At 40.5% G+C, this 25,278-nt stretch overlaps 1 protein-coding gene across 7 annotated transcripts in view; it reads right to left on the bottom strand.

Moving 5' to 3' along the window:
• The window catches only part of KIAA0319 (KIAA0319 ortholog), a 52,383-nt gene that overhangs the window by 3,318 nt on the left and 23,787 nt on the right, over positions 1 to 25,278 (bottom strand). For 6 of the 7 annotated variants that reach the window (XM_068674711.1, XM_068674705.1, XM_068674707.1 and 3 more), the window contains 16 exons: positions 25,107 to 25,204; positions 24,650 to 24,737; positions 24,015 to 24,107; positions 23,064 to 23,196; positions 19,373 to 19,601; positions 17,858 to 17,981; positions 15,133 to 15,265; positions 14,109 to 14,257; positions 12,715 to 12,866; positions 11,391 to 11,529; positions 9,970 to 10,129; positions 8,496 to 8,638; positions 7,094 to 7,216; positions 4,399 to 4,489; positions 2,061 to 2,152; positions 1,032 to 1,220 (listed from right to left, as the gene is read on the bottom strand). In XM_068674711.1, coding sequence (XP_068530812.1) covers positions 1,042 to 1,220; positions 2,061 to 2,152; positions 4,399 to 4,489; positions 7,094 to 7,216; positions 8,496 to 8,638; positions 9,970 to 10,129; positions 11,391 to 11,529; positions 12,715 to 12,866; positions 14,109 to 14,257; positions 15,133 to 15,265; positions 17,858 to 17,981; positions 19,373 to 19,601; positions 23,064 to 23,196; positions 24,015 to 24,107; positions 24,650 to 24,737; positions 25,107 to 25,204 — 2,126 coding nt within the window. In that variant the 3' untranslated portion in view covers positions 1,032 to 1,041. The remainder of the gene's footprint in view (positions 1 to 1,031; positions 1,221 to 2,060; positions 2,153 to 4,398; positions 4,490 to 7,093; positions 7,217 to 8,495; positions 8,639 to 9,969; positions 10,130 to 11,390; positions 11,530 to 12,714; positions 12,867 to 14,108; positions 14,258 to 15,132; positions 15,266 to 17,857; positions 17,982 to 19,372; positions 19,602 to 23,063; positions 23,197 to 24,014; positions 24,108 to 24,649; positions 24,738 to 25,106; positions 25,205 to 25,278) is intronic. The other variant, XM_068674709.1, reaches the window with a different exon arrangement.

Raw genomic sequence — 25,278 nt, 5'->3', positions numbered from 1 at the left:
AGTCCTACGAGGAGCAGCTGAGGGAGCTGGGCTTGTTCAGCCTGGAGAAAAGGAGGCTCGAGCAACCTTATCGCTCTTTATAAGTACCTTAAAGGAGGCTGTAGCAAGGTGGTGGTTGGTCTATTCTCCCATGTGCCTGGTGACAGGATGAGGGGGAAAGGGCTGAAGTTGCGCCAGGGGTGTTTTAGGTTGGTTATTAGGAAGAACTTCTTTACCGAAAGGGTTGTGAGGCATTGGAACGGGCTGCCCAGGGAAGTGGTGGAGTCACCATCCCTGGAGGTCTTTAAAAGACATTGAGATGTTAAAAAGTAAAAGTAATTTCATCATTACAGAAGCAACCCAAGGTTGGATTTCCCTGCAGGCATCATACCTTTCATGTAAATACAGAGAACACTGCATCCCACAGGGCACAGATTTGTCACATTAGTTTAGAGCTCAGTACAACTGCTAGATTGCAAATCTCTTTTAAAAACAAATGTTTTTATCTGATGATCACTACCCTAGAAAAGGAAGTCATGAATCACATTCAGAGAGAAAAAAACACTACAAATGTTCCTTCTGTGTTCCTGATCTAAACTGAAAATTAAGAAGGAACCTGCAGTCACATACTGCTCTCTATAGCTCTAGCAGAACTGACATACGTTGGCTTTTACTATTTTAGGTCATGTTCATAACCCCATTGATCCTCTGAGAAAAAGACCGGAGTACAGGATACAAATTTATATACATCTCAATTACCACTGTTAGTGGCATAACAGCCCTGGCTAGTTTTTTAGCAGTGATACAAGAAAAACATCTTTTTGAAGTTCACACAAATATCAGCATGTAACATGTGAGAAATAAAACGTGCTTTTCCTTGTTCGTTGTGGTGGCAGACCATGAAATACTTCCTCTGCCCTTTCCCACCATCATGCTAGAAATCTACTCTTTCACCTGCAATTACCTGATATTTTAGAAAGCTTTTGATTTGGAAAAACAGAAATGGGACAACATGTTTTAGATGTGTTGGATCAGTGCATTTTGTGTTTTACCCTCATTCAGTTATCTGTCTTTGGAGTTGTAGTGGAAAGAAACTCCATTTCTGATTGATCCATTCAGGAGGGTTTTAGGATTCTCTCTTTCAATCTTTTCTCTGCTGAAGATAGTGTCCTGATCACTGTCAAACTCTGATTCGGAGACCATCAGACTGGAATTGTGTTCTGTACTCCTGTGTTTTATACCTAACAAACAAACCAAAAAAAAAAAAGGCAAAACAAGCTCATTAGAAAGCTTTCACTATTAACAACTTAATCATCATATCCTCTGCTCAGATATGAAAAATAATTGAAAACACTCTCTGCAGTCCACCCAGTACCACTACCCATGTCAAAAGCTGGTCTAGGAGGTATAACAGTGTCAGACATACTCTTTTGACCTCAGTGTAGCCCCACTGGTTTATGACTCTGAAAAGCCATACAATTCTAATAGCCTGAATCTGGGAACTAGCTTGTTTACCCAGCTCCCTGATTTAAGTGACTGGTAATGAAAGGTCATGATTTGTACTGAAATGTTACATCTGTCTTTCTAGGACAGCAATTTCTAAGGATGATATTAATTCCCTGCATTCCGATATTTCCCTTGCTAAAAACTGAAATAAGGTAAATTAAAACATATTTGAACAGAGCAGCTGAAGTCTCTAATGTTTAACAGGGCACTCATGGTCCAGAGGGAAGTGCTGTATGCACCAATAAAAACAGACCCAAATTATAAAGTGTGTGTGAGGGGAAAGGAGGTTACATGTAAGAAGTCTGTGGGACAATTAGATGGTTTAAATTAAGGTTAATGAAGAAGCTCAGAGCTTTACTTGAGCCCAAGGATACATGCAAGAAATGAAGTGATTCTTGACCAGCCATTTCCCCATTTATGTTTGCCTCTGTCATTCTCAACCTTGTACTCCAGCTGCCAGGCTCCCTTTGATTGCAAGTGCCAACTAAAAACCTTGACTGTAAGGTTGGTGGATGAGTTCACAGCTTAAAGATTCACTGCTTAAATAAACCCCAAGTGAAAGAGATTGCTCTTACCATATTTGGGTCTCAGCTCCATTCTCTCCTGCTCATCTATGTTATCTAGGATGGTATATTTTGTTTTCTTTCTTATCTTTGTCCTCTTTCTGCTAAAAAAAAAAAAGTTACCAAAAAGATATTTAGCTTACACATACACACATAAATCTGCTCCTTCTCCTTTACTGTACACATAGCTACATGCCCCACATACAGAGCCTCAGAAAGAACCTCCAATCAGAAAGAGCTATTCCAGTATACACCTGTAAAAAGCAGCTGTACAATCTGGACCAGAGGATAGCATTTACTTGATCTGTCTGATATATAGAGATGAAGAAATAGTGATTTGCTTCCCTAGCCCAAAGGAGTTCAGTTTGTTCAATTTCAACACAGTTAATTAGGCACAAGATAGACACACTCATTAGTTTCCAAATAAAATCTCTGTAAGAAGTTTTTCATTCCTAAACTAAATTGTTTAGGTATCTTTGTTGTTGTTGTTGGTTGGTTGGTTGTTTTAAAACTAAGAGAATTCAAGTAAAGCTTGTCTTATTATATTTACAGAGAAGACCAGTCAAAAATGGAGATTGGCTCCCTCATATATATGCAGGGACAAAGCACTACTGGTCTGTAGCCAAATCCTGATCTAGTCTTTCCTCATTTAAATCCTTCTTCTGCATTCACTTCTATAATGTGGCAAATCTCTACGTTTTAGCTGTTTGCCAGAGTTACCTTTCCGCTTTCTACCTTACTGAATGTAGAAAGATTTGGAGCTAGAGGAACAGACAGGGCTGTTTGTTTTAATGGACAGGGAACAACTGAAGTATTTCAGAGTAAAAGTAATGGCTTTCATGCATGAAACAAAGGGAGGTACCTCCCAGTAGATGCTGTCACACCTCAGGCATTTTCCTTCCTTTCCTTATATATATATATATATAGTATTCATACTATATATATTACATATATGTTATGTAATTTATATATTATATATATTTTTGGGGGGGTGGGAGGGGACAGGGAGCATGTGCCTTTTTTCTTGGCAAGATTTTAAACTCAAACAACATCTGAAAAAGCACTCCCAGACACCACAGGTCAGATGTAATCTGTATATTTGAGAAGCAGCTACCTCTCAGTTGGCAACACAGCAACAGCCAGCCACCTGGCTTCCCCTCTACATTCTTTTGAAAAATTATTTCATTTGGCAAGTTATCAAAGCCTTTAAAATCCCCAAATTGCAGACAAATTTTGGACTAAACTGCATCTTCTTCCTGTAGTTTCAACATTGCAAAGGGTGCAAAGGGCATCTCTTGCCATCTTGTCCTGTGCAGCCCTGCTCTCCTCTTTTCACATGTATCTGCATCACTCAGCACTCATTCTGGCACAAGCCATATGAAGACAAAGGCATGGAAGCAGCTGAACTCCATAAACACTCCCTTTCTCATCAAATCCACACAAGCCTGCAAGGCTGTGCCTCACGCTGATATGAGATACACTTCTATTTAAACCTTTTCACTAACAGCACTGTTCTCTCAACCATAAAAAAAAAGGAAAGCAGTATACCAAGTCCAATGCATTTCAAACAGCATCCCTTAAATGCTCCAAAGACACCCTAGACCAAGTTAAAAATCAGGAAAAATTTTTGTAGCATCTCATTTTTGATAATACCTGAATACCTTTTTGCTGTGCTTTTTTGTGAAGCAGCAAAAACACTCTCTAGTGACAGCACTTGAAGGGATTGTTACTTTAAAGAATTTCTTAATGGCTTACTAGGAAAGACAACAGGATGTGGGGAGTGACATGCAGAGGGAAATATGACATACAGTGGTAGGGAAAACTGTTTAAGGAAAGAATCAGTAAGTATTTTGAGACAGATTCTTGGTTTAGAAAAGAAGCTTTTCAAGGCTCCTATCCTTGCCTGCCAGCCAGATGCAGCCCACACATCCATTTTTCCTGTCAAAGACAGACACCAGGTTGGAAGCAGCTCCCTTTGCAAGGCCCAGAACACTCATGTCTCAGTGACCTTCAGGATGTGCCTCCCTTTTCTTAGCATGGAGTACCTGGAGGACTCAGTAAGAGACCAGGAAGATGTGCAGTACACACTCAGCATTTTTCCACAAATAAGCTCTTAATTTGAAGGATACTCCAGCACTGGCTTTTTATTTTTCAAAATGCAGAAGAATACACATAGCCCCAGACAGATACTCCTTTTTTCAAAAAAGTACATCTTTACAGAAACAGCTACAGGAAGCTCCTCAAGTGTCTGAGAAGAAGTTGAGTGGTTTACTGCTAGGGACTGGACTAAAATGTGCCAGCTGTGTGCAGTTGTTGGTTACACCCCCTCAAAATGAAACGTATTATGTACCTTTTGCAGCAGCAGATGCAGAACCAGGCAAGCCCTATTGTGACCACAATCAAAATAAAAGCAGACAGAGTCACATAGAGTATACTCCACTCTGAAAAAAGAAGCACAACATTTCTTTGTAAAGTAATATGAATAGGATAATTTCAAGTACTTTTCTATTAAATACTTCTCCGATCCTGGGCAATCGCGAGTGCCAACAGGATTTTACCAGAACATGGCACCTACATACATGTATATTCTCAGAAGAATACTCAAATATTCTTAAGTTTCCATACCGAAAATGCTCATGTTCAAACCTTTTCCTCTACCTTGTCCCTTTTACAATTCCAGGATATGCAAATTTTACATAGGGGCTGGAAGCCAAGATGGCCATGTAACCACCTCAGCCATCATTCTCTAACTAAAGCAAGCATAAGTGTACTCTGTCATTTTAGCAGCACTATAAGAGAGCAGCTGATTAGTGATAGATCCTTCTGCCTACATGTTTAGATTTTTAAATCCTAGAAAATCTAAGAGGGATTCAGAGATATGTGCAGTAATGTGAATCTCCCACATGCATATACTATTTCAGTGTTGTTACTGCACATGGAACAACAGAGCATTAAAGGCAAGACTGCAGGAAGCCCCAGCCTCAGGCTTAAAACATACTGTCCCATTTCATTTGGGCAATTACCAATCACTGATCACTAACAGCCAGACACGTGGCCCACAGTTACTTAACAGCTTGTAGCAAATGGCACATTTCCTATTAATTTCTACAGAACTACGTGAAGACTCATGCGTTGCCCAGCAAAATGTCTCCAAGTCTGCACAGTACTAAAAGTTCAACTTTACTTCAATTCAGACCAATTTAATTACATTAAAACTGTGAAATACTTTAATTAGAGAGTTCCCATACAATATCAAATTGGCTTAGTTGATTTGTTAGGTATGCCACAGAATACCAACATGATTAAGTTGCACCTGGGAAATAGAGTCTAGTTTCATCAATACACACACTATCAAACAACCCTTATATCTGGCACAAAATTGTCTCAAACTCTCTCCCTTGACAATGACAATTTTTATAATTCCCCGGCCCACACCTCAGACAGTGATGTTTTTAATTCCAGCTCCTAAAATACTTAAAATGTTAAAAATAAAGACTACTATAAAATAAAGACTTCATCACTTCAAGACATTAGTAAAATAATTCCAAGATATTATTTTCTACAGAAGGCTATTTGGTGGGGGCATGGGGAAACATGACAAAGGATGAGGAAAAGGCTACTTAACACCTTCTTTGCCTCAGTCTTTAATAGTAAGATGAGTTGTGCTCTGGGTACCCAGACCCCTGAGCTGGTAGATAGGGATGGGAAGCAGAATGAAGCCCTCGTAATCCACAAGGAAACAGTTAGTGACCTGTTATACCACACAGACACACAAAAGTCTATGGGGCCAGATGGGATCCACCCAAGGGTACTGAGGGAGCTGGTGGAAGTACCACTTTCTGTCATTTATCAACAGTCCTGACTAGCAGGGGATGTCCCAGTTGACTGGAGGCTAGCAAATGTAATGCCCATCTACAAGAAGAGCCGGAAGAAGGACCAGGGGAAACGCATGCCTGTCACTCTGACCTTGGTGCTGGGGAAGGTTATGGAGCAGAACATCGAAGTACCATCTTGCAGAACATACAGGACAACCAGTTGATAAGGCTCAGTAAACACGGGAAAGGCAAGTCCTGCTTGACTAACCTCATCTTCCTCTATGACAAGGTGATGCACTTAGTGGATGAAGGAAAGGCTGTGGATGTTGTCTACCTAGACTTTAGTAAAGCTTTTGACACTGTTTGCCACAACATTCTTCTGGAGAAACTGGCTGCTAATGGTCTGGACAGGCGTACAATTCACTGGGCAAAAAAAAATGGCTGGGTGGCTGGGCCCACGGAGTTGCGGTGAATGAAGTTAAATCCAGTTGGCAACTGGTCACAGGTGGTGTCCCCCATGGCTCTGTATGGGGGCTGGTTCTCTTTCCCATCCTTATCAACGATCTAGAAGAAGGGATCGAGTGCATTCCAAGTTTGCAGATAACACTAAGGTGTGCATGAGTGTTGATCTGTCTGAGTGTCCAAAAAGGGCAACAAAACTGGAGAAAGGTCTAGAGAACAAGCCTGATGAGGAACTGCTGAGGGAACTGGGGTTATTTAGCCTAGAGAAAAGGAGGGTCAGAGGAGAATTTATCACTTCAACTACCTCAAAGGAAGATGCAGTGAGAGGCTCTTCTCCCACACAAGAAGCAACAGGACAAGAGGAAATGGCCTCAAGTTGTGCCAGGGGAAGCTTAGGTTGGATGAAATGGTTGTGAAGCATCGAAACAAGCTGCCCAGGAAAGTGGGCAGCTTGTTTCGATGTCATCATCTCTGGAAGTATTCAAAAGATGTGTAGATGTGTTGCTTAGGGACATAGTTTAGTGGAAGACTTGGTAGTGCTAGCTTAATGGTTGAACCTGACAATCTTAGAGGTCTTTTTCAACCTAAACAATTATATGATTCTATCATTTTGGTTGGTAGGCTGTAGGCTGAACAATAAAGAGACTGTGCTAACCCTTCTGCAGCATCTACCTCCTATGTAAGTACCCCATTCTGATGGCAAATACTCAACAGTCTCACAAAAAGACAAATGATTCTTGGAATACATCCCACAACATGCAAACTCACCACAATTACTCTCGCCATCATTTAGGTAACGATGAATCAAGTTTTCCATCCACAGCTGGTAGCAAATGCAGCGCTTTGTTATAGGGTCACAGTGTCCATGTCCAGAGCATTTTAAAAGACATGCTATGAATAATGCCAAACATTGATTAGGTGTGTAAACGGTCAACTTGCCATGCATTCTCCTACTGTGAGGACTAGATTGGTGGTAAAGCATCTAGTTCATAACATTCTGACATACTTTTTAAAAACTCTTGTCTTTGATGTTACATATTAAATAGCTGCACAGTTCAGCAGGCTGTGAAAAGATGAGAATATCTTACACATACAATACTGAAATTATATCCAAGTCAACATCAGCTTATTCCAAACATAAGTAAAGATGAGTTGAAGTTACAGAGTTCAGACCTCCTCCTTTATGACTCATTTTTAAGAACTCCTGAAGTACCTGAGAACTAAAGAGTATTAGTATTCACAGGTACTGTAAGGAAAGCATTACACTGATAAACTATAGCATATTTCAGTATTTCAAAACTCAACTCCAGCAACTGAGGCCTGAACATTTATGTATTATTTGCGTACAGTACTACCTGTTGTTAGATCAATGTATGTTAGAATAAAATTTAAAAAAAGTTACCCCCCCTTAAACTTACAGTAGCAGATTTGCCATGTCAGGAAAACATTAAGGACCATTTTCAAGTGATACCTACACATTTTGGTAATCCAAGTACATTTAGAATAAAACAAATCATTTTCAACAGGTGAACAAAGCCAGAATTTATTACAGAATTTATGACTATTTAAGTGCTAGAGTTTATTCACTATTTTCATTTGGATCACAGTCTCCTGATTTTAAATCTAACAGGTAGTCATATCTGTAATATCTGAGGATCGTAAAGGGTTCACATTACTAGAGTAGTTTAATATAAGGCTAGATCTTGAAGTTCAAAATTCATTTAGGAGAAAAGAAAAAGTTCATTATGAGAAACCTCAGAGGCCTGTCTGTGATGCAAATATAACCTCACTAGAAGACAAGGTTAAACCACAATGATGACCTGACCATTTTGCCTGCTATACACAGATAAAAATAAATTACATTACAAGTCCATCACTGAACACTAAAAGCCTTGAACGAACCAGACATTGAACATTCTATATTATGGCTACATTAAGTTTTGCCTATCTTCCAACAAAAGATGGTATGAGTGGGGTACCTTTCTCCTCATTCCCCAGGACTTTCTGATGCAGAACAGATAAGACTAACAGCATGCAAAAGCACGTATTTTAACAGAACACAAGTACTGGCACCAGTCTGTCACAAATGAGCATGCATTTTAAATATTGTCTTCAATGTCATCTTTCAGAAAGAAAAATCCAAGCACCAGACACCAGATGGCAAACATACCAGCCGTGTCAACCCGCAAGACTTTAAAAAGCAGAAAGTCAGCCTTCTCTTTCAAAAGCTGCACATGCAGAGTTCGAGAGACATCTGATGCCTTGAACACCTTGGAAGGATGCCCGTTCTGGACATAGAATACAACTGCAGTGCTGCAGAGAGAACAGCATAGGTTAGGACTATGGTCAAAGATTACTTTTGTCAGGCATTTAATTTACAGCCTTTGTTTTGCTTGTTTCTGTATCACCACTGATACAGATGTGGCAACTCTATGTCTATCCAAATGTCATGACTACTGTACTTCATTCTGACCCAGAAACACCAATAGTTCTCTGGCTCCTTGGTTTCACAGAAGAATGTTGAGAACAACAAGAAATTAATTCCCTCCTTGGTCTTCCTGACTCTCACTTTAAGAGAAGTACGTATGCAACGTTTGCTTTCTCTCCTCTTGTCTAGGACCTGCCACAAAGCACTCTGAAGCAGTGAGAGTAACTTTAGTTATTATTCAGAGTAACTGAATTTAAGAAGAGGAAAAACATAGGATCAAGAGAAACTTGTGGCAGTTTTTTTTTATTGGGTGGCATTGATCTCATCCCATGTCATGTGCTTCAGGGAACATCTGAAGCTGAAAATCAGTAGCTGGAAGATGTGATTCAAGTATTATAGCTATACATGCTATATTTATTTTTCCCCCCTTCCTTTCAATTTTACAAGGTTCCCAGAGAAGTGAATAGATAACAAAATAGGTTTAAAATCACCAAGCAGTTAGCAATAAGTAATTTAAAGTAAGATAACTCATGTCAACAGGTTTTTAATCAATCATGCCGTGAAGCTGTTCTGGCTACATACAGCCATCTCCACCCCTCTAACCTAAGTAGAGCAGGTATCTGCTCTGAGTAAGATACTACATGTAGCATACAACATACTACAAAGTCTGATGTTTTCTCTATGAAAAAGGATTTTTGTTATCAGTTACCTGGAGAAAAGTATATAAAGTATTTAGAGTATCAAAACCTTAGAGAGGAAATAGAACAAAAGGACAATAAAACAAATTTGAGCAGATACAGCTGAAAACTTATTTTGAAATACAGTACTTGCTTCTCTATGGTCTGTCTGTCTTACTCCAGCCAGCATTCAGGAAAAATAATAGTACAATATGGAACAGAGACACTGGATTTTCTGCATGTGCTTTCTTTGAAGGAATGAAAAAAAATGAAGGGAATAAAAAAACCTGATCACCTGTATGGAAGTATTTTTGTTTGTTTGTTTGTTTGTTTTAAATAAAACATTTCAGACCTAAGCCTTTGGAGAGCTCACTTCATCAATTTTCTACCACAGAAGAAAGTAACTTCTTAAAATATATACCGTTGAGAGCTACAGCATTTCTGGTAATTTTTTCCACATTATTTTGTAACTAAATCTGAGCTGTGAGACACTCAATGAAAATCACAAATCTTCCTGGCACAGCAGGGCATCTTTGTACCTTATATCTGAGTAGGCTTGTATCTTCTGAACTTTGATATCTGAATCCAAGACATTCAGTAATACAGCCAGCTGTCTCACCAGGGTGTCTTTCTGCTGTTCACTCAGCTGTCCCACTCCAACTTGCAGAATCAGCTCCACCAGACCACTCCTTTTGGGATCTAACAGGAGATGATGATGATATGCTATCAGAGGTTGGCAAATATTTCATTATCAACTAAAGACAACACTCAGTACCAAAAATATTTATTAATACTGTATTTTCCTACTTAAGACCACCATCTCTTACAATCCACCTCTTTTGTGTTCTTAATAAACTACTAGGATAAGGGTATCTTATCCTTCACATTACATCTTCACATTGCTTCTGAAATAAATCTGGTAGGTCCTAAGATAGCATCTCATTTTATACTAGTTGGAAAAAGGCACTTCAGTGCGTACTTCAGTTCAGCATTACCATATTTTTGCACAGAATAACAATTTGTTTCCCTAAATGCTGCCATCTAAAACGATGTCATCTTACACTACGTAAGTCTAATTCCTGAGTTCCCTGCTAGTGATCTACTACTGGCTACCAACCAGAAAAAGGACTCAAAGATGAACTCACATGGTAATATGCAAAACTGTGTGAGTCTAATTGAGGATGGCCAGCTTCAGAAATACCAAATATATTTCCCTTCAAAAAAATGGAGAGTTGTTAAATAATACTTGCACTTCTAGAGTGCTCTGCAAACTAAACAAGCTTCACAGATATGCAATGAGAATTCTGAGCCAACTATTGTGTCTACATTCAACAACAAAGTGAGGAATAAATAAAATCATTGCTCAGGAACTAGTCAAATAAGAACTCTGTGACAGACCCATGACTTCATGCTAATATCCTGAGACCTCAACCTATACTTCTATCACATAGCCGTCTAGACTACAATTGAAAACAAGACTACATACGAGCAATATCAGACCGTGAAAAGCCAATTTAAAAAAAGAAAAGAAAGTCTTTGGGGTTTTTGTCCTTCAAAATGAAAGAAGGAAAAAAATAACGCAAGTACACTTTCAACAATCAAACATGTTATTGCAGCATTTGCACCTAAACTTTGCGCTCAGCTCTCATCGTCCTAACTGATGAACTAATTAATAACCAGAAAAAAAATGAAACACAAGAAATGAAAAGCAACAGAGTAACCAAGTGAAAACATTAACTAAGAAGTATGATTTTCATATCTCCAGTACAGAAGTGATGTAATTGGTTGGAGAGAACAATCTTGATGTGCCTTGTTCTCTACACACAGGTTGATTGAGAGGTAGGAAGATAGACAGACTTTGTGTTTTAACCTGAGAGAATCTTTTCAACACTGAAATAAGTGAAAAGGAGAACAAAGATGAGGTATTCACAACGTATCGATGACCTTTTAATTGTCATACCAGGCCGCACTTCAACAGTGGCAGAGTCAATATCTGAATCTCCTTTGGCATCTGTCACTTTCAAGTGAAAAGTATAGGTTCCTTCCACCAGATTGGTTAGCTGCAGTACTGCCTCATGGTCTGAGCCACGGATCACATCCTGAAAAAAAAAAATAAAAATACAAGAATGATTATAACCCTCAGAGAAAATTGCAGGTGTGACTATCAACTCAGATATCTAATATAACAGTGTGGATTCTTGCTTTGGCTTTTGGACAAATGCGATGTGCCCCCGGTTTAGAGCACAATACTACAAGTTTGGAAGTGGGAGTTAAATGAGGATATCTGCACACAGTAAGAATGCTTTTTCTTAAAAACAAACAAACAAACAAAAAAACCCATACGACTCAGATATAACAGCTGACATCCTCGAGTACTCATCTGCCTGAAGATCTGACAGTTACATTAGTATTTCTCAATCCTTTGTTCTGCTTTCTTACATACTAAATCCTAAATCATTTCCTCTCCTTGGTGTTCATGTATTTCCAATGATCATCTCTGCCAGCTCTAAGTTAAACCTCTTCAGTTCTCCTCATATCTTTATGTGAATTGCTTCTCTAAATTTTGCTGTCGTTTTGCTGTTTCTCCTCTCCCAGTTCTTGTCAATTTGCCACTGCCTTTCTGGCTGTGAAGAGCTGCCTAAAACACTTTGTGGGCATAGGCGAATGAAGAACTTATCACAGTTTTAGTAGCTGACATGTGAACTTCAGCTTATCAGGAGTAATTCAGCTGTCTGGCAACAGCCAGAGAAGACTCCACTGCCCTAATGTCGGGGCTATTCCCTGTAATCTGCTAGGCAAGATATCTACTCATCCAGCACTATCTACTCATCCAGCACTAAACACCATTGTTATTATAACAAACTGGCTATCTCACCTCATCTGGTACTAGACAAAATTCCTTCATATATATTGGCACTTCTCATGATCTTAGAGCCTTCCTGTTTTGGAATACCTGGATTTCAGATTATTTTCTTTCAAACACGTTAGCTCATTACTATCACTGATTAGTAGTGAAGGGTCATGACTTTATTTTTCTGTCTCAAGTCTTTCCCAACCAAATCTAGACTGCTGCAGTCCTCTTAACTAAGATATTCAACAGGTGTACTTGTAAACACCACCAGGCTTCTTGAACCAAAGCATTAGAGAAAGCTGGGAAGACAAACCAGAAATAGATACCATCCCTCTCATAGCAGCTCATGAGTCGTTATCTGCTTGCCCTGCTGCAGTGAAGCTACATGCATAATTCAAAATTTGACTCCAGTTAAAGTCTTCAAGAAACTTACCCCAGCTGCTGGGCTTTGACCATCCCGAATCCACAAATACGACACAATCCCCTGGTCATCGGAAGATCTTGAGCCATCCAAGGTAATAGAGTTATTGGGAAGCACCAGCACATGCTTCCCACCAGCATGTGCCCGGGGTGGACTGTTGTTTTCTAGCCATAAAAATAGTGGAGGAAAAGGATTTGCTTTCAAATCATGTGAGACGTGACATGCAATTGCCAATACACCCACACTGCAATTCTCTACCTGATGATTAGAGGCAGTAGCAAGAGAATCTTGTGCCAAATGGATGGGGAAATGATGAGTGAGTGTACAGAATTTGGCTCTGAGATTATTATAATCTAACAAAAGCAGAGCTGCACCACAAGTAGAATAGCAACAAGAAACACCATCCAAAAAGATCTTTTACAAAAAGCATTGTGGGATACTCTATTTACAGTCTCACAATAACATCAGATTATCTCAGTCAAACAATTTTTTTTTCTATCTGCTTAAAAGTACAGCCTAGCATGACATCACCACGCCAGGCTCTTCTCTCCTCCAGAAACCATCACTCAGTTCTTAATAGAGGCTTGCATAAAGCCCTTACATTTTCACAACGCCTATATTAAAGCAAAGTGTCTCTACTAGTAAATACAGTTCCCAAATGCTTTTTGCTCATTGTAAGCAATGAAGTTAGAGCATACATTGGAAGTACAGCCAAAAACACCAGAGAAACACAAAATCATTTTCTTTCCTGAAGCCAGACATCACTGGACTTTTTTAACTGATAAAACAGAGTTCCAGAAAGCTGTGACACTGAACAGAATACCTCACTGGTCTGAATATTAGGTTGGATATAAATCATTACACTTCAGGCAGATGTCCAGTGCACTGGCTCTGTGCTTCAGAACAGCACAGTTCTCTGTGACAGAGGCAATCTCCTTGCCTCTTCCTAATCAGCCAGGTTAAAACATAACTGTTTAGCAAAATCAAAATAAATACAAGTCTTTTAATGTTAAGTTTTAAAGTAGAAATTGGCATATTATGAAACCTCATTTCTTGGATGAGACTTAAAAGTGAGTAAAATTGCTTTTCTGATCAAAGCTTAACTTTAAGAGTAGAATTAAAACATATCCTCTTATGGAACTAGAGGCATTATGGTCAAATATTTTGGAGTATTTTTATTACACCTAATTCTGCATGTATTTAACTTGGAAAACAATGCAGGAAGTGTATCCGTTTTACCAGTTAATCTCATTACTCCTTTATTACAAAATGACGGCAACTCTTCTTGAACACCCTTGAAACATGACAACAAATGCATTATCTGTTCCAATTTCTGTTATATTGTCAGTGATTGAATTAACTGGCAAATCACCTGCCACATCCTAAGCAGCAGCAACTAGGCTTACCTTCCTTCACAGTAATAGACAGCACAGATGCACTGCTTAAACCCTGCTGGTCTTTTACTGTCAGCCTGAAGCGATAGGTGCCAACCCGTAGACCAGTCACAGTTGCTACCGCTTTGTCACCGTTTTCCATTTGTACAAAGCTTGGCCCACTGAAACAAAACATCTCATGAAAAATAATCCTGCAAAGCCAGACAAATTTTTCTCTCAGCAGCATCACTCACACCATTTGCCATTATGGATACTGGGGTTCTACCACTTCTACGAGCGTTGATAAGAGAATTACAACAATGAATTTAGATCAAAGTTTATAATTCAGTCTTCTGCAAACTTTGAAAATATTCAACCAACACATACCCTGTAAAGAGCACAAAATGGAGCCCAAGAGTCCAGCCTCCTTGCTGAACTATTCCATAAAAGCATGCAAATGCTGTTGGTCTAATAGCCACTTACAACAAGGCCAGGGTGCCACCAAACCTCTTTCTGTACCACGGACAGGACAGTGGCTAATACCTTCATCCTGTTATTAAGGATCAATTAGCTTGATCCTTACTACAAACTTCTATGAAGTATTTTCAATCATTATTCAAGAGTGTTTTAGTCATCTACTAATGAAAGATCAGGCTAAATAGATTGTGATTTTACTTTGTTATTCAACAAATAGAAGTGACTGAGAAAGCACTTGACAGTAGAAAAAAAAAAAGAGTACATTAAAGGGAAGTACCAAAGTACCATTACAGGAAAGTACCCAAGCCTGTTACTCACTTTATTGAGAGATTTATTGAGTTTATGTAACTTTTTCATAAAATAACTTCGTAACTCAAGATGACACAGAGAAAAACATATGCAGGCTAATTTGAACATAAATTATTGTCTCTCACCCTATTACCACCTGAGAAAGAAAAGCCTCAAAGCAGTTCTCAAATACTGTGTCACCCAACACAACTGCTTAAGAGGCTCTGGAACTCAAGCACTTTCACTTTCTATTTTATTTTTAAACCAGGGATAGTCATCTCTCTCTAGATACCTGATATTTTCCCAGTGATAGAAGACAATGCCTTGGTCATCTTGGCTTCTGCTTCCATCCAGTGTTGTACTTTCTACTGGGAAGGTCAACTCCTTGTCAGGGCCAGCCACTGCTATTGGAGGACTGTTATTTTCTGTAAAAATAATATTTAGTGCATCACATTTGCTGCACCATCAGGGACTGTCAATCAGAGGAAAGATTTTACACAGAGTATTAGATCACAAGCCTTGTATATATGCTCAAAGGTGTAAATCACGAAATGGCTGAGGTTGGAAGGGACCTCTGGAGGTCATCTGGTCCAACCAACCTGCTCAGGGAAGGACACCTAGAGCAGGTTGCCCAGGACCATGTCCAGACAGCTTCCAAAGATACCGCAGATGGAGTTTCTACAACCTATCTGCACAACCTGGGCCAGTGCTTTGTCACCAACCCGTACAGTAAAGTGCTTCCTGATGTTTAGATAACACCTCCTGTGTTCCAGGTTCTGCCCACTGCCTCTTGTCCTGTCACTGGGCACTCTTCTTTCAGGTATTTATAGACATTGGTAAGATACCCCTGAACCTCCTCTTCTCCAGGCTGAACAGTCCCAGGTCTCTCAGCCTTTCCTTACAGGAGAGATGCTCCACTCCCTTTATCACCTTTGTGGCCATTCATTGTACTCTCTCCAGTAGTTCCATATCTCTCTTGTGGAGCCCAGACCTGGACATATTGCTCTACTGGCAGTCTCACCAACACTGACAGGTAATTAATTACCTGTTGGTGATACTGGCTGAATCTACTAATGTAGCCAAGAATCCCATTAGCCTTCTTTGTGGCAAGGGCACACTGCTGATTCATGTTCAATTTGGTGTCCACCAGGAGCCCCAAGCCATTTTCTGCGAAGTTGCTTTTCAGCTGGGTGACGCCCAGAACATAATGGTGCCTGGGGTCATTCCTCCCCAAGGTACAGGACTCCACACTTCTCCTTGTTGAATTTCATGAAATTTGTCAGCCCACCTCTCCAGCTGTCTAGTTCCCTCTGGATGGCTATGTGACCCTCTGGTGAGACACCCCCATTTTTTTTTAAATCATCCACAAATTTACTAAGGGTGCACTCTACCTCATTGTCCAGATCATTTGTGAAGTTCTTGAACAGGACAGGACCTAATACTGACCCATGTGGTACTCTGATCATTACAGGCCTCCATCTAGGCTTTGCACCTGTGATCACTACCCTCTGGGCTCAGCCACTCAGCCAGTTTTCAACCTACCTCACTGCCTACTCTCCCCTTATAAAACAGGGTGGTCATCTCATCACAGAAGCTCATCAGGCTGGTCACGTGTGACTTCCCCTTGGTGAATCCACACTGACTGCTCCTGATGATTTTCTTATTCTTCATGCGTATTTTCTTATCCTTCATGTGGCTTCCAGGGTTAGGTGTTCCATCACCTTCCCATAGATACACTTGTGAGTCACACATCTAATATGCTCAAACCAGCAAAAAGCACTAGGTGGGAGAAATGAGCTCTGTAACAAGCCAGATTCCACAGCAAGTTCTCCCTTTTTCACAGTCACACTCCATGAACTTTACAGTTCACTCAGTACATCGTATCAGAATGTTCTATGACAAGAGCAGTGTGGTATTGATCTAGTTTCACCACTGTGACCCTTTCAAACTACCCACATGAATATGGGTCTTTACCTTAAAAGAACTGACACAGGTTTCCTGCTGCTCAATGTCAGTGCAATGCCACTAACCTAACATCAGTTTCAAGCCTTTGAATATTTAGTGCAGAAACATAACCTATTAGGCTGTTTTCAACCTTTGCTGTTGTGGCATGGTGAACCACGAACACTACCATTTTCCTGAATATTTACTTTCCCTTAGACCTGCCTTCAGCAATAGCTCCTTCCCATTTCCACACTATCACCAATCTAAAGGGCACCACCATATGATGTACTTGTGATTTATCTTCCTGATTTCTCCATTATATGCCCATTATAAAGTTTCTCCAGAAGGGGCCATAGACAAAAAGCTGTAGAATAAGCAACACCGGGGAGACACCACATTGCTCTATAGTAGAATATGAAACCTTCAGATAGGCTGAAAAGGCCACTTTGGATGTAAAAATCTACAACAGGCAAACATAACTCTCTCCCCCACCCACACCCCCATTTAAAAAAACAGTAAAAGTAAAAAAAATATCAGATGAGGCCTGGTTCATTTGGACCTGTTCATCATTCAGCTTCCAAATCTAAACAACCAAGTGAAAGAAGCAGTTTTTGAAAACTACGCGCTTGACTTTCCCCCCCTTAGCACATGCAACAGAATTCTAGGGAGAATTCATATCACACAAGGGTTCTTCAAGAACTACAAAACAGTAAGAAAATTGAGTAAAACATTGATTGATATATCGAACACCTTTGCAAAACAGATTTTGCAGGATATTAAACTGAGAGCTACATTTTAGTTGTTAGAAGTACACTCAAACATCTCTGTGCAGGGTGCCTTACATAATCAGGCTGGTGGGAGCCTTCAGGATCACCATCCGGACTTTCTGCAGTTCTGTTCTATTGTTTGCTTTGATAGAAAATGGAGGTGGAAGAGTCCTTGATGCAGGGATACCGGCTGTTCAGACTGCCACCTGAGTGGTGCAATGCAGGGAGATGAGGTATTTGAGGCTGGTGCTAAGGCATCAGGCTGGTCCACCCCGAGGGACCCAGACATGCCTGCAGTCAACTTACCAGGCTGTACTATCAGAGTGACCTCAGCTGTGGAGCGCTGCCTTGCCGAGTCTGTGACAGTCAGCTGGAAAGTATAATCTCCTTCCTGCATTGCAGATAACTGGAGGTACGGAGTCCGCACTCCCTACACAGCGGGGAGGGGGGAGGGTAGAGGAAGAGAGATGGATACAGAAAAGCTCAAAACATCTTAGAGAGCAAACGTGGAGGAAAAACAAAATTTGTTTTAATTCACAATAATAATAATTCACTGCTTGAGCAAGCAGTGGAAGCACCTTGCAGACAAAGAGTAGACTTAAAATTTGATGCACAGATGTCATATACCCAATATTGCAGCTGTCTACCAACTCAGAGACCTATATAGAGACAGTAAACCTTAATTTCTTACGTTACTATAATCGCTGCATTATTTCTGGACAACAGTAATTGTAACGAACACATGGGAAACTAACTTTCTCAATTAGCAAATTAAACACCAATGAAAGATACTATAAAATTATTAAAAAAAAAATCATGACATCGATTAACATAATATTTATTTATGAAAGACAGTTAAACACATAAACAAGTAATTAAATGCAAAAGCATACTTGACTTATATATAAACTCACAATAAGGCTAGACCCAGCTGTATGTTCTTTTGCTAACAGCATTTAAAGCATATCTCATGAGAAACAAAAATCACAATTTCCTTCTTCATCAATTGCAATTATCGTCTTTTCCAGGGAAGTCTCGTGTGAACTAAAGGATATGGAGCAGATCCACCTGGAAACTCTGCTAAGGAGCATGGAAAATAAGAAGGTGATTGGTGACAGCGAACATGGCTTCACTAAGGGCAAATCGTGCCTGACAAATCTGGTGGCCTTCTACAGCGGGGTTACAGCATTGGTGGAAAAGGGAAGAGCAACTGATGTCATCTAACTGAAAACTGTTACTGACTTCAATTCTCAGATTTAAAAAATACAGTAAAAGAAAAAATAAATACGCCACCATAAAAGAGCATAAAATCATTTTGCCTTCATAGGAAACTCATGTTTTAGTGAGCATAAAAAACACCAAACAGTGTGAACTGTTAGAAAGCTGACAGAAGTCTTGTGATCTTTCATTCAAAAAACAGAGTTCTTTCTCAGGCGCTACTTTCTCCAGGAAGACAAACTGTTTAAAGAAGATGCTGATTACCACTACCTTCTCTCAAAAACAGTTTGTGGCAAGTCTAGCCTCTCAGAAGATGCAAACCTGTGGAGCAGGTAATAGGGTTCATGGTCAGAGCAAATTCTCATACTCCCAGGGAACAAACAATAGCAAGAAGGAGAAATGACAATAAAGCATGAAAGAAAAAAAAAAAAAGTGATGATGAGAAGGAATTAGAAGTAATATCTGAAAAAGCTGAATACCTCAGAGGGAAACAGCAACACTCTGGGTATTTTAGTACTCCTGAATAGTTACTTTTGTATGTGTTTCTTCACAAGGCGAAGATAAAAGAGCGTTCTAATACTACATAAAGAGAGACAGACATACCTGCATTGCTACCACCTTGCCTTTGCTTTTGGGACTGAGTGACCACTCATAGCTGACAATTTCATGGTCATCACTGCTCTGGTTTCCATTCAGTGTGATGAAGTTTTGGGGCAAGGTGACTGCCTGATTAGGTCCTGCATTAGCAATAGGTGGGTAATCCACTGGTTTGTTGACAGTCAGAGATGCAATTGTGGAGTTGGCTGCTCCATCTGAATCAATCACTGTGAGCCTACAATAGGAAAAAACAATATTGGAAATTGTTAGACCAGACTGCTGCTAAGTTATAAGGTCAAAAATTCACATTTTTCTGGTATGTGAAGAGAGCAAAATCGATACGTAAACCAGAGTCCCTGATCTAGATTATATGAACTTCTGCTTCAGAAAGACTTGAACTAAGGCTGGAAAGAAACTCAGAAGTCTGATTTTCAACCACATATTACAACCTAAAAAAAAAAAAAAAAAAGGCCTAGCTATTCTGGATCCCAGATAAAAACTGTTCCCTGCAACCAACAGCAACTCCATCATTTCAAATAGCTTTTGCTACAAAACCTTCAAAGTTTTCGTCAGTAAAAAACAGGATTTCATTCACTGGCTATACTCCAACAGCCCCTGTTAATAACTACACCCAGAACAATTCTGAGTGTTCAGAAAGTCTGTTTGTCATAGCACAAAAACAGCTTGTAACTTCTTATTTCGTTGTAACATGCTGCTACTAATATTAATGGACTTTACCATCAGCTCTGATTTTGGAAGGAGACATCAAGTGACAAAACTAAATGTAGCACAGGGTTTAAACAATCACTATTGCCTTTCAGAAACACAGTGGCAAATTACCTAAAAGTGAGAGACTTGAAAGCGATGACAGACTGACCTCCACAGTGGGGTAACCAACTACATCTCTAATGAACTGCTGTTGCAACTACTGTATACAGCTGAACATATGGAAGGGAATCACTCCTGAAGCCTTCCACAAGTGAGAACAAAACTAGTGCTCCTTAGTCCTCTCATTAGGGAATGCATACTTTTGCAGTGGATGCTCAGCCATGTGTGTCAGGAGTCCTGGATTTTGTTTTCCAACTAATTTCCTGTGAGCTTGAACAGTAGAGTACATAGCCTGTTCAAGTACCTCATCCTCTCCTAAAGGCACATGAATATAGGAAGTGATTTCTTAATTCCCTTGTGTGCAGAATACATTTAACAGCACTATTAAGTCAACTCTGTCCTTTTCAGTAGAGGAAAAATAATCTTACTCTCACTTTTGCCACTGTACAGCATGGCACAACTTCAGTAAAGAACAGAGAATGGAAGCTGAAGCAATTTTTCGTGATGCCTATGCAAAGCAGCATGTTTCACATACATGTACACCGGTCATCAGCAGGCTTCCACATTCTGCTGATGCTACACTGATATCTGATGTATCCACTTGCAGGCTGTTACCTACTGCCAGCCAAGGCTGGTTCAGTGGAAAGCACACAGGTACAGGATGAGGCTTTAAATTAAGAAGACCAGAAAATGAACCCTGATTTTAATTAAAGCACACAGAACTGAAAACATTGCTTCTGTTGTCTGGACAAAATCCAGCGGATTTTGCAAGGATTAATTGGAAGAAAATAACAGCAAAGCAATGGCTTTTAGAAAGAACAGAATTACTCTTATAAAATCAGCACACCACATCGCCTTGCAAAGATCAGTCTCCCAGTACTGTTCTGTCTGCCACTACCACTCAGGGGATGACTTTCACATCCTGACTGCAGTCTCATGTCAGGACATTTGCCAAGTTCTAAGCTGAAAAGAAATAAAAGATGTTCTCTCCCACTTACTGTTGCAGGAAGTGGGAGGTTATTTCATTTTATTTCATTTCTTATGCAAAACGAGGTGTCATTTTGTGCTGCAAAGCATCATCACACCAGTATCACAAAATCACAGCAAGCACTTCTTAATGAAACTGGTCCCTATCTCTCTCTACTGTGCAAAATGAAGGTGAAGAGCATACAGAAAAAAAATGAAGCTCCTTAAGGAGGTAGACATGAGCTCAAAACCAAACAAACATTTAATCATTAAGATTGGAAAAGACCTCCATGATCATCCAGTCCAACCATCCCCTTACCACCAATGTTGCCCACTAAACCATTTCCTGAAGCTCCAGGTCCAACCTTTCCTTGAACACTCCCATGGACGGTGACTCCACCACCTCCCTTGGCAACCTGTTCCAATGCCTGTCTGCTCTTTCTGACAAATCTCTCCTGTTTCCAACCTGAACCTCCCCTGGCACAACTTGAGGCCATTCCCTCTAGTCCTATCACTGGTTATCTGTGAGAAGAGGCTGAACCCCAGCTCCCCACACCTTCCTTTCAGGTAGTTGTAGAGAGCAATGAGGTCTCCCCTGAGCCTCCTCTTCTCCAGACTAAACAACCCCAGTTCCCTCAGCTGCTCCTCACAGCAATTGTACTCCAGGCTCTTCACCAGCTTCATAGACCTTCTCTGGACATGTTCCAGGGCCTCAATGTTCTTTCTTGTACTGGGGGGCCCAAAACTGAACACAGTACTTGAGGTGCAGCCTCACCAGAGCAGAGTTCAAGGGGATGATCACCCCCTTGGTCCTGCTGGCCACACTGTTTCTGATACAAGCCAGGATGCCACTGGCCTTCCTGGCCACCTGGGCACACTGCTGGCTCATGTCCAGGTGAGCACTGACCAACACCCCCAGATCCCTTTCCTCTGCACAGCCTTCCAGCCACTCTCCCCCAAGCCTGTAGCACTGCATGGGGTTGTTGTGGCCAAAGTGCAGGACCCAGCACTTAGCCATGTTGAATCTCATCCCATTGGCCCTGGCCCATTGACCCAACCTGTCCAGGTCTCTCTGTAGGGCCTTCCTACCCTCCAGCAGAGCGACGCTTCCCCCCAGTTTGGTGTCATCTGTAAACTTACTGAGGGTGCACTCAATTCCCTCATCCAAATCATCAATAAAGATATTAAAGAGGATGGGCCCCCACACCTACCCCTGGGGAACACCACTCATGACCGGTCACCGGCTGGATTTCACTCCGTTCATCACCACTTTCTGGGCCCAGCCGTCCAGGCAGTTTTTAACCCAGCAAAGAGTGTACCTGTCCGAGCCATGGACTGCCAGCTTCTCCAGGAGAATACTGTGGGAGACTGTGTCAAAAGCCTTGCTGAAGTCTAGGCAGACTGCGTCAGCCTTTCCCTCATCCACCACAAGGGTCACCCAGTCATAGAAGTAGATTAGGTTAGTCAGGCAGGACTTGCCTTTCATGAACCCATGCTGACTGGCCCTGATCCCCCCACTGGTATTGTGTGACTGCATTCAAGATGACCTGTTCCATTGGCTTTCCTGGCACCAAGGTCAGGCTGACAGGCCTGAAGTTCCCCAGGTCCTCCTTACAACTCTTCTTATAAATGGGCGTCACATTAGCAAGCCTCCAGTCATCCAGGATCTCTCCAGAAAACCAAGACCACTGATAGATGGTGGAAAGCAGCCCAGCAATCATATCCACCAACTCCCTCAGCACCCTTGGGTGGATCCCATCTGGCTCAATGGACTTGTGAGAGTACAGGTGGAGTAGCAGGTCTGTAGCTGTTTCCACCTGAATCATGGGGGGTTTCTTCAGTTCATCTAGCTGACATCAAGAAAGACTTACAACCTGAAAAGGAAGTATCCACGCAGGCATACCTGAAAGTGTAGTTTCCAGGAACAAGCTTAGACAAGTGCAAGACAGGTGTGTCAGCAGATGCCTTCTGCTCTCGCAAAGGGCCTTTAATTTCCTCCCAGTGATAACTCACTATCTTCATATCATCTATACTTTCTACATGAATTAAAGAAAAACATATCAGTATATTGTAACAATAGCTTGTATGAATACATAAGTCTCTCATGAACTTATCCCTAACCAGTGTTCTATAATAATCTTTACAAGCATATTCAAACAGGGTTTGTGTACCACAGCTATTGAATGACACATTATGAGTTACATTTTCTTTGCTCTACCATAAAAAAATATATATTCTTCACACACAGATAAAGTTAATCTCAGTCAGATTCACTGCACATGAAAGTAGAACGACTACATATTCCCATTTGTTTTTTCTTGGTAAATACAAAAATGTAAACCTTCGCTTAACTTCAAAACAAGCTCACAGACATCTCATTGTATCTTACATGACAGGTGTCTGCAATGAACCCAGACTGGCACAGAGGCCCATAATGGGGATTCCAGGAAGGACAGGAAAATACTTTAAGATCATATGCTGTTTGGATGTAGCAGCTTCTAACACACCGCCCAAGTTGAAGGCTGGATTTTTATAGTCTTGACACGTACTGCTTAATTTTATTTATTTAAATACAATCAAAGCACATTTTCTGTAGCTAGGAAGAACAGCAGAAAGAAGAAACTTCAAAGTACAGCTCATTCTAGAACCAATATTACTCAGCCTCATACCATACAAACGTTTTATCTAATTAACTTTATCTTTTTAAAAATCATTCATAACTGGAGTCAAATTCTCAACGTGAATCATGATTCAGGGAACTTCTGTGAGTACACTGCAAAGGAATTTCATTTGTTACTGATAAATAGTAGTGTTCTAACTGTATATTAAAAATACAGGTTGGTCTAGTACATACGACTGCCATCAATGAAGGTGGAAGTTGTAGGCAAAGAAACTTCTTGTACTTTGGGTGAAGCAACAGCAACAGGTGGCTGATTAACTCTGATTGCTGTAAGAAAGACAGGGAAAGCATTGTGAAGACCCAGGCAAAGATAATCTGGTAACTCTAAAAGTCAACAGTCCCCAGTGATCCAAGTCTAGGATTGACAGCTGTGCAGCATCTGCAGTCCTTTTTGGACAAGGGACAGAGAAGGTTACTGAAGAGCAGTGCACTTAGGCAACAGTCTTCTGCTGCAGCCACTTTTATCTGGTATAATTTAGACAGACCTGTGCACTGTAACTTACAGCTACAGCCTGTTCAGTGCCTACTTGCTGATCCTAGTTTTAGTGGAGAAAGGGACCACAGAAGGTGTCATGATGCCTTCTCAGGTCTTGCCTCAGGAGGGCACAGGCTAGAGAGCACTTAAATGCAGTAAGCAGGATCCTCAGCTGCACTTACTTACAATGGTTTAAAGACAGCAAGACATGAATTACACCTCTGCATGATTGTACTACTAGATGTCTTTGGCAGACAATAACTGACAGACTACTACAAAGACAGATAATACTACTAGAGTTGAAGAAATTAATTATTTTAGCCAACTGATTTACCTGGTTTGACAGTGACATTTACAAAACCTTCTCCAAAGGCATTTTCACCAGAAACCGTCACTTTGAAGGCATAAAGTCCCACCGATAACTGAGACATACACAGAACAAATCCAGTTACATGGTGAAATATACAGATGCAATCTGCATACAATCTGTTAATTGTGTTGTAAACGTAGAAAAATCTTGATATAAAAGGAACTCTAGGTTTCAAATAAGCACATACGTGAAAGGCACTGGTTACTGCCATAAGGTGAGGAATACTTTGGAATTTTTACTCAATCTCAGAAAATTATGAGAGCACTCTGAAAGAGGCATTTCTGGAAATCTGAAAAAGAACTGTTGACACATGCAAGTGAAGACAACTGAGAGTAATTGGAATTCCTCAAATAAAGGTACTCTTCATTACAGGTTAAATTCCTGTACACACTGCATGGGCCTGAACTTACAGCTCACTTACATGAGACAGCTTCAGCGTCTGGGTGTACCTGTGCTCCATTTCACCACCATAGTCAGCAGGGTGACTGATTAAGCTCCACTCATAGGTGTAGGCTGTTTCTAAGACCAATAACATAGTGTAAGAATAATCAGCTCTGCCTTCAAGATAAGCACAAGAAGCAAAGAAATTAAGT

This window comes from Anas acuta, chromosome 2, assembly GCF_963932015.1.
Source record: "Anas acuta chromosome 2, bAnaAcu1.1, whole genome shotgun sequence".
Classification (NCBI taxonomy): Eukaryota; Metazoa; Chordata; class Aves; order Anseriformes; family Anatidae; genus Anas; species Anas acuta.
Note: the sequence above shows the minus strand (reverse complement) of the source record. Positions and strands in the feature narration are given on the sequence as shown.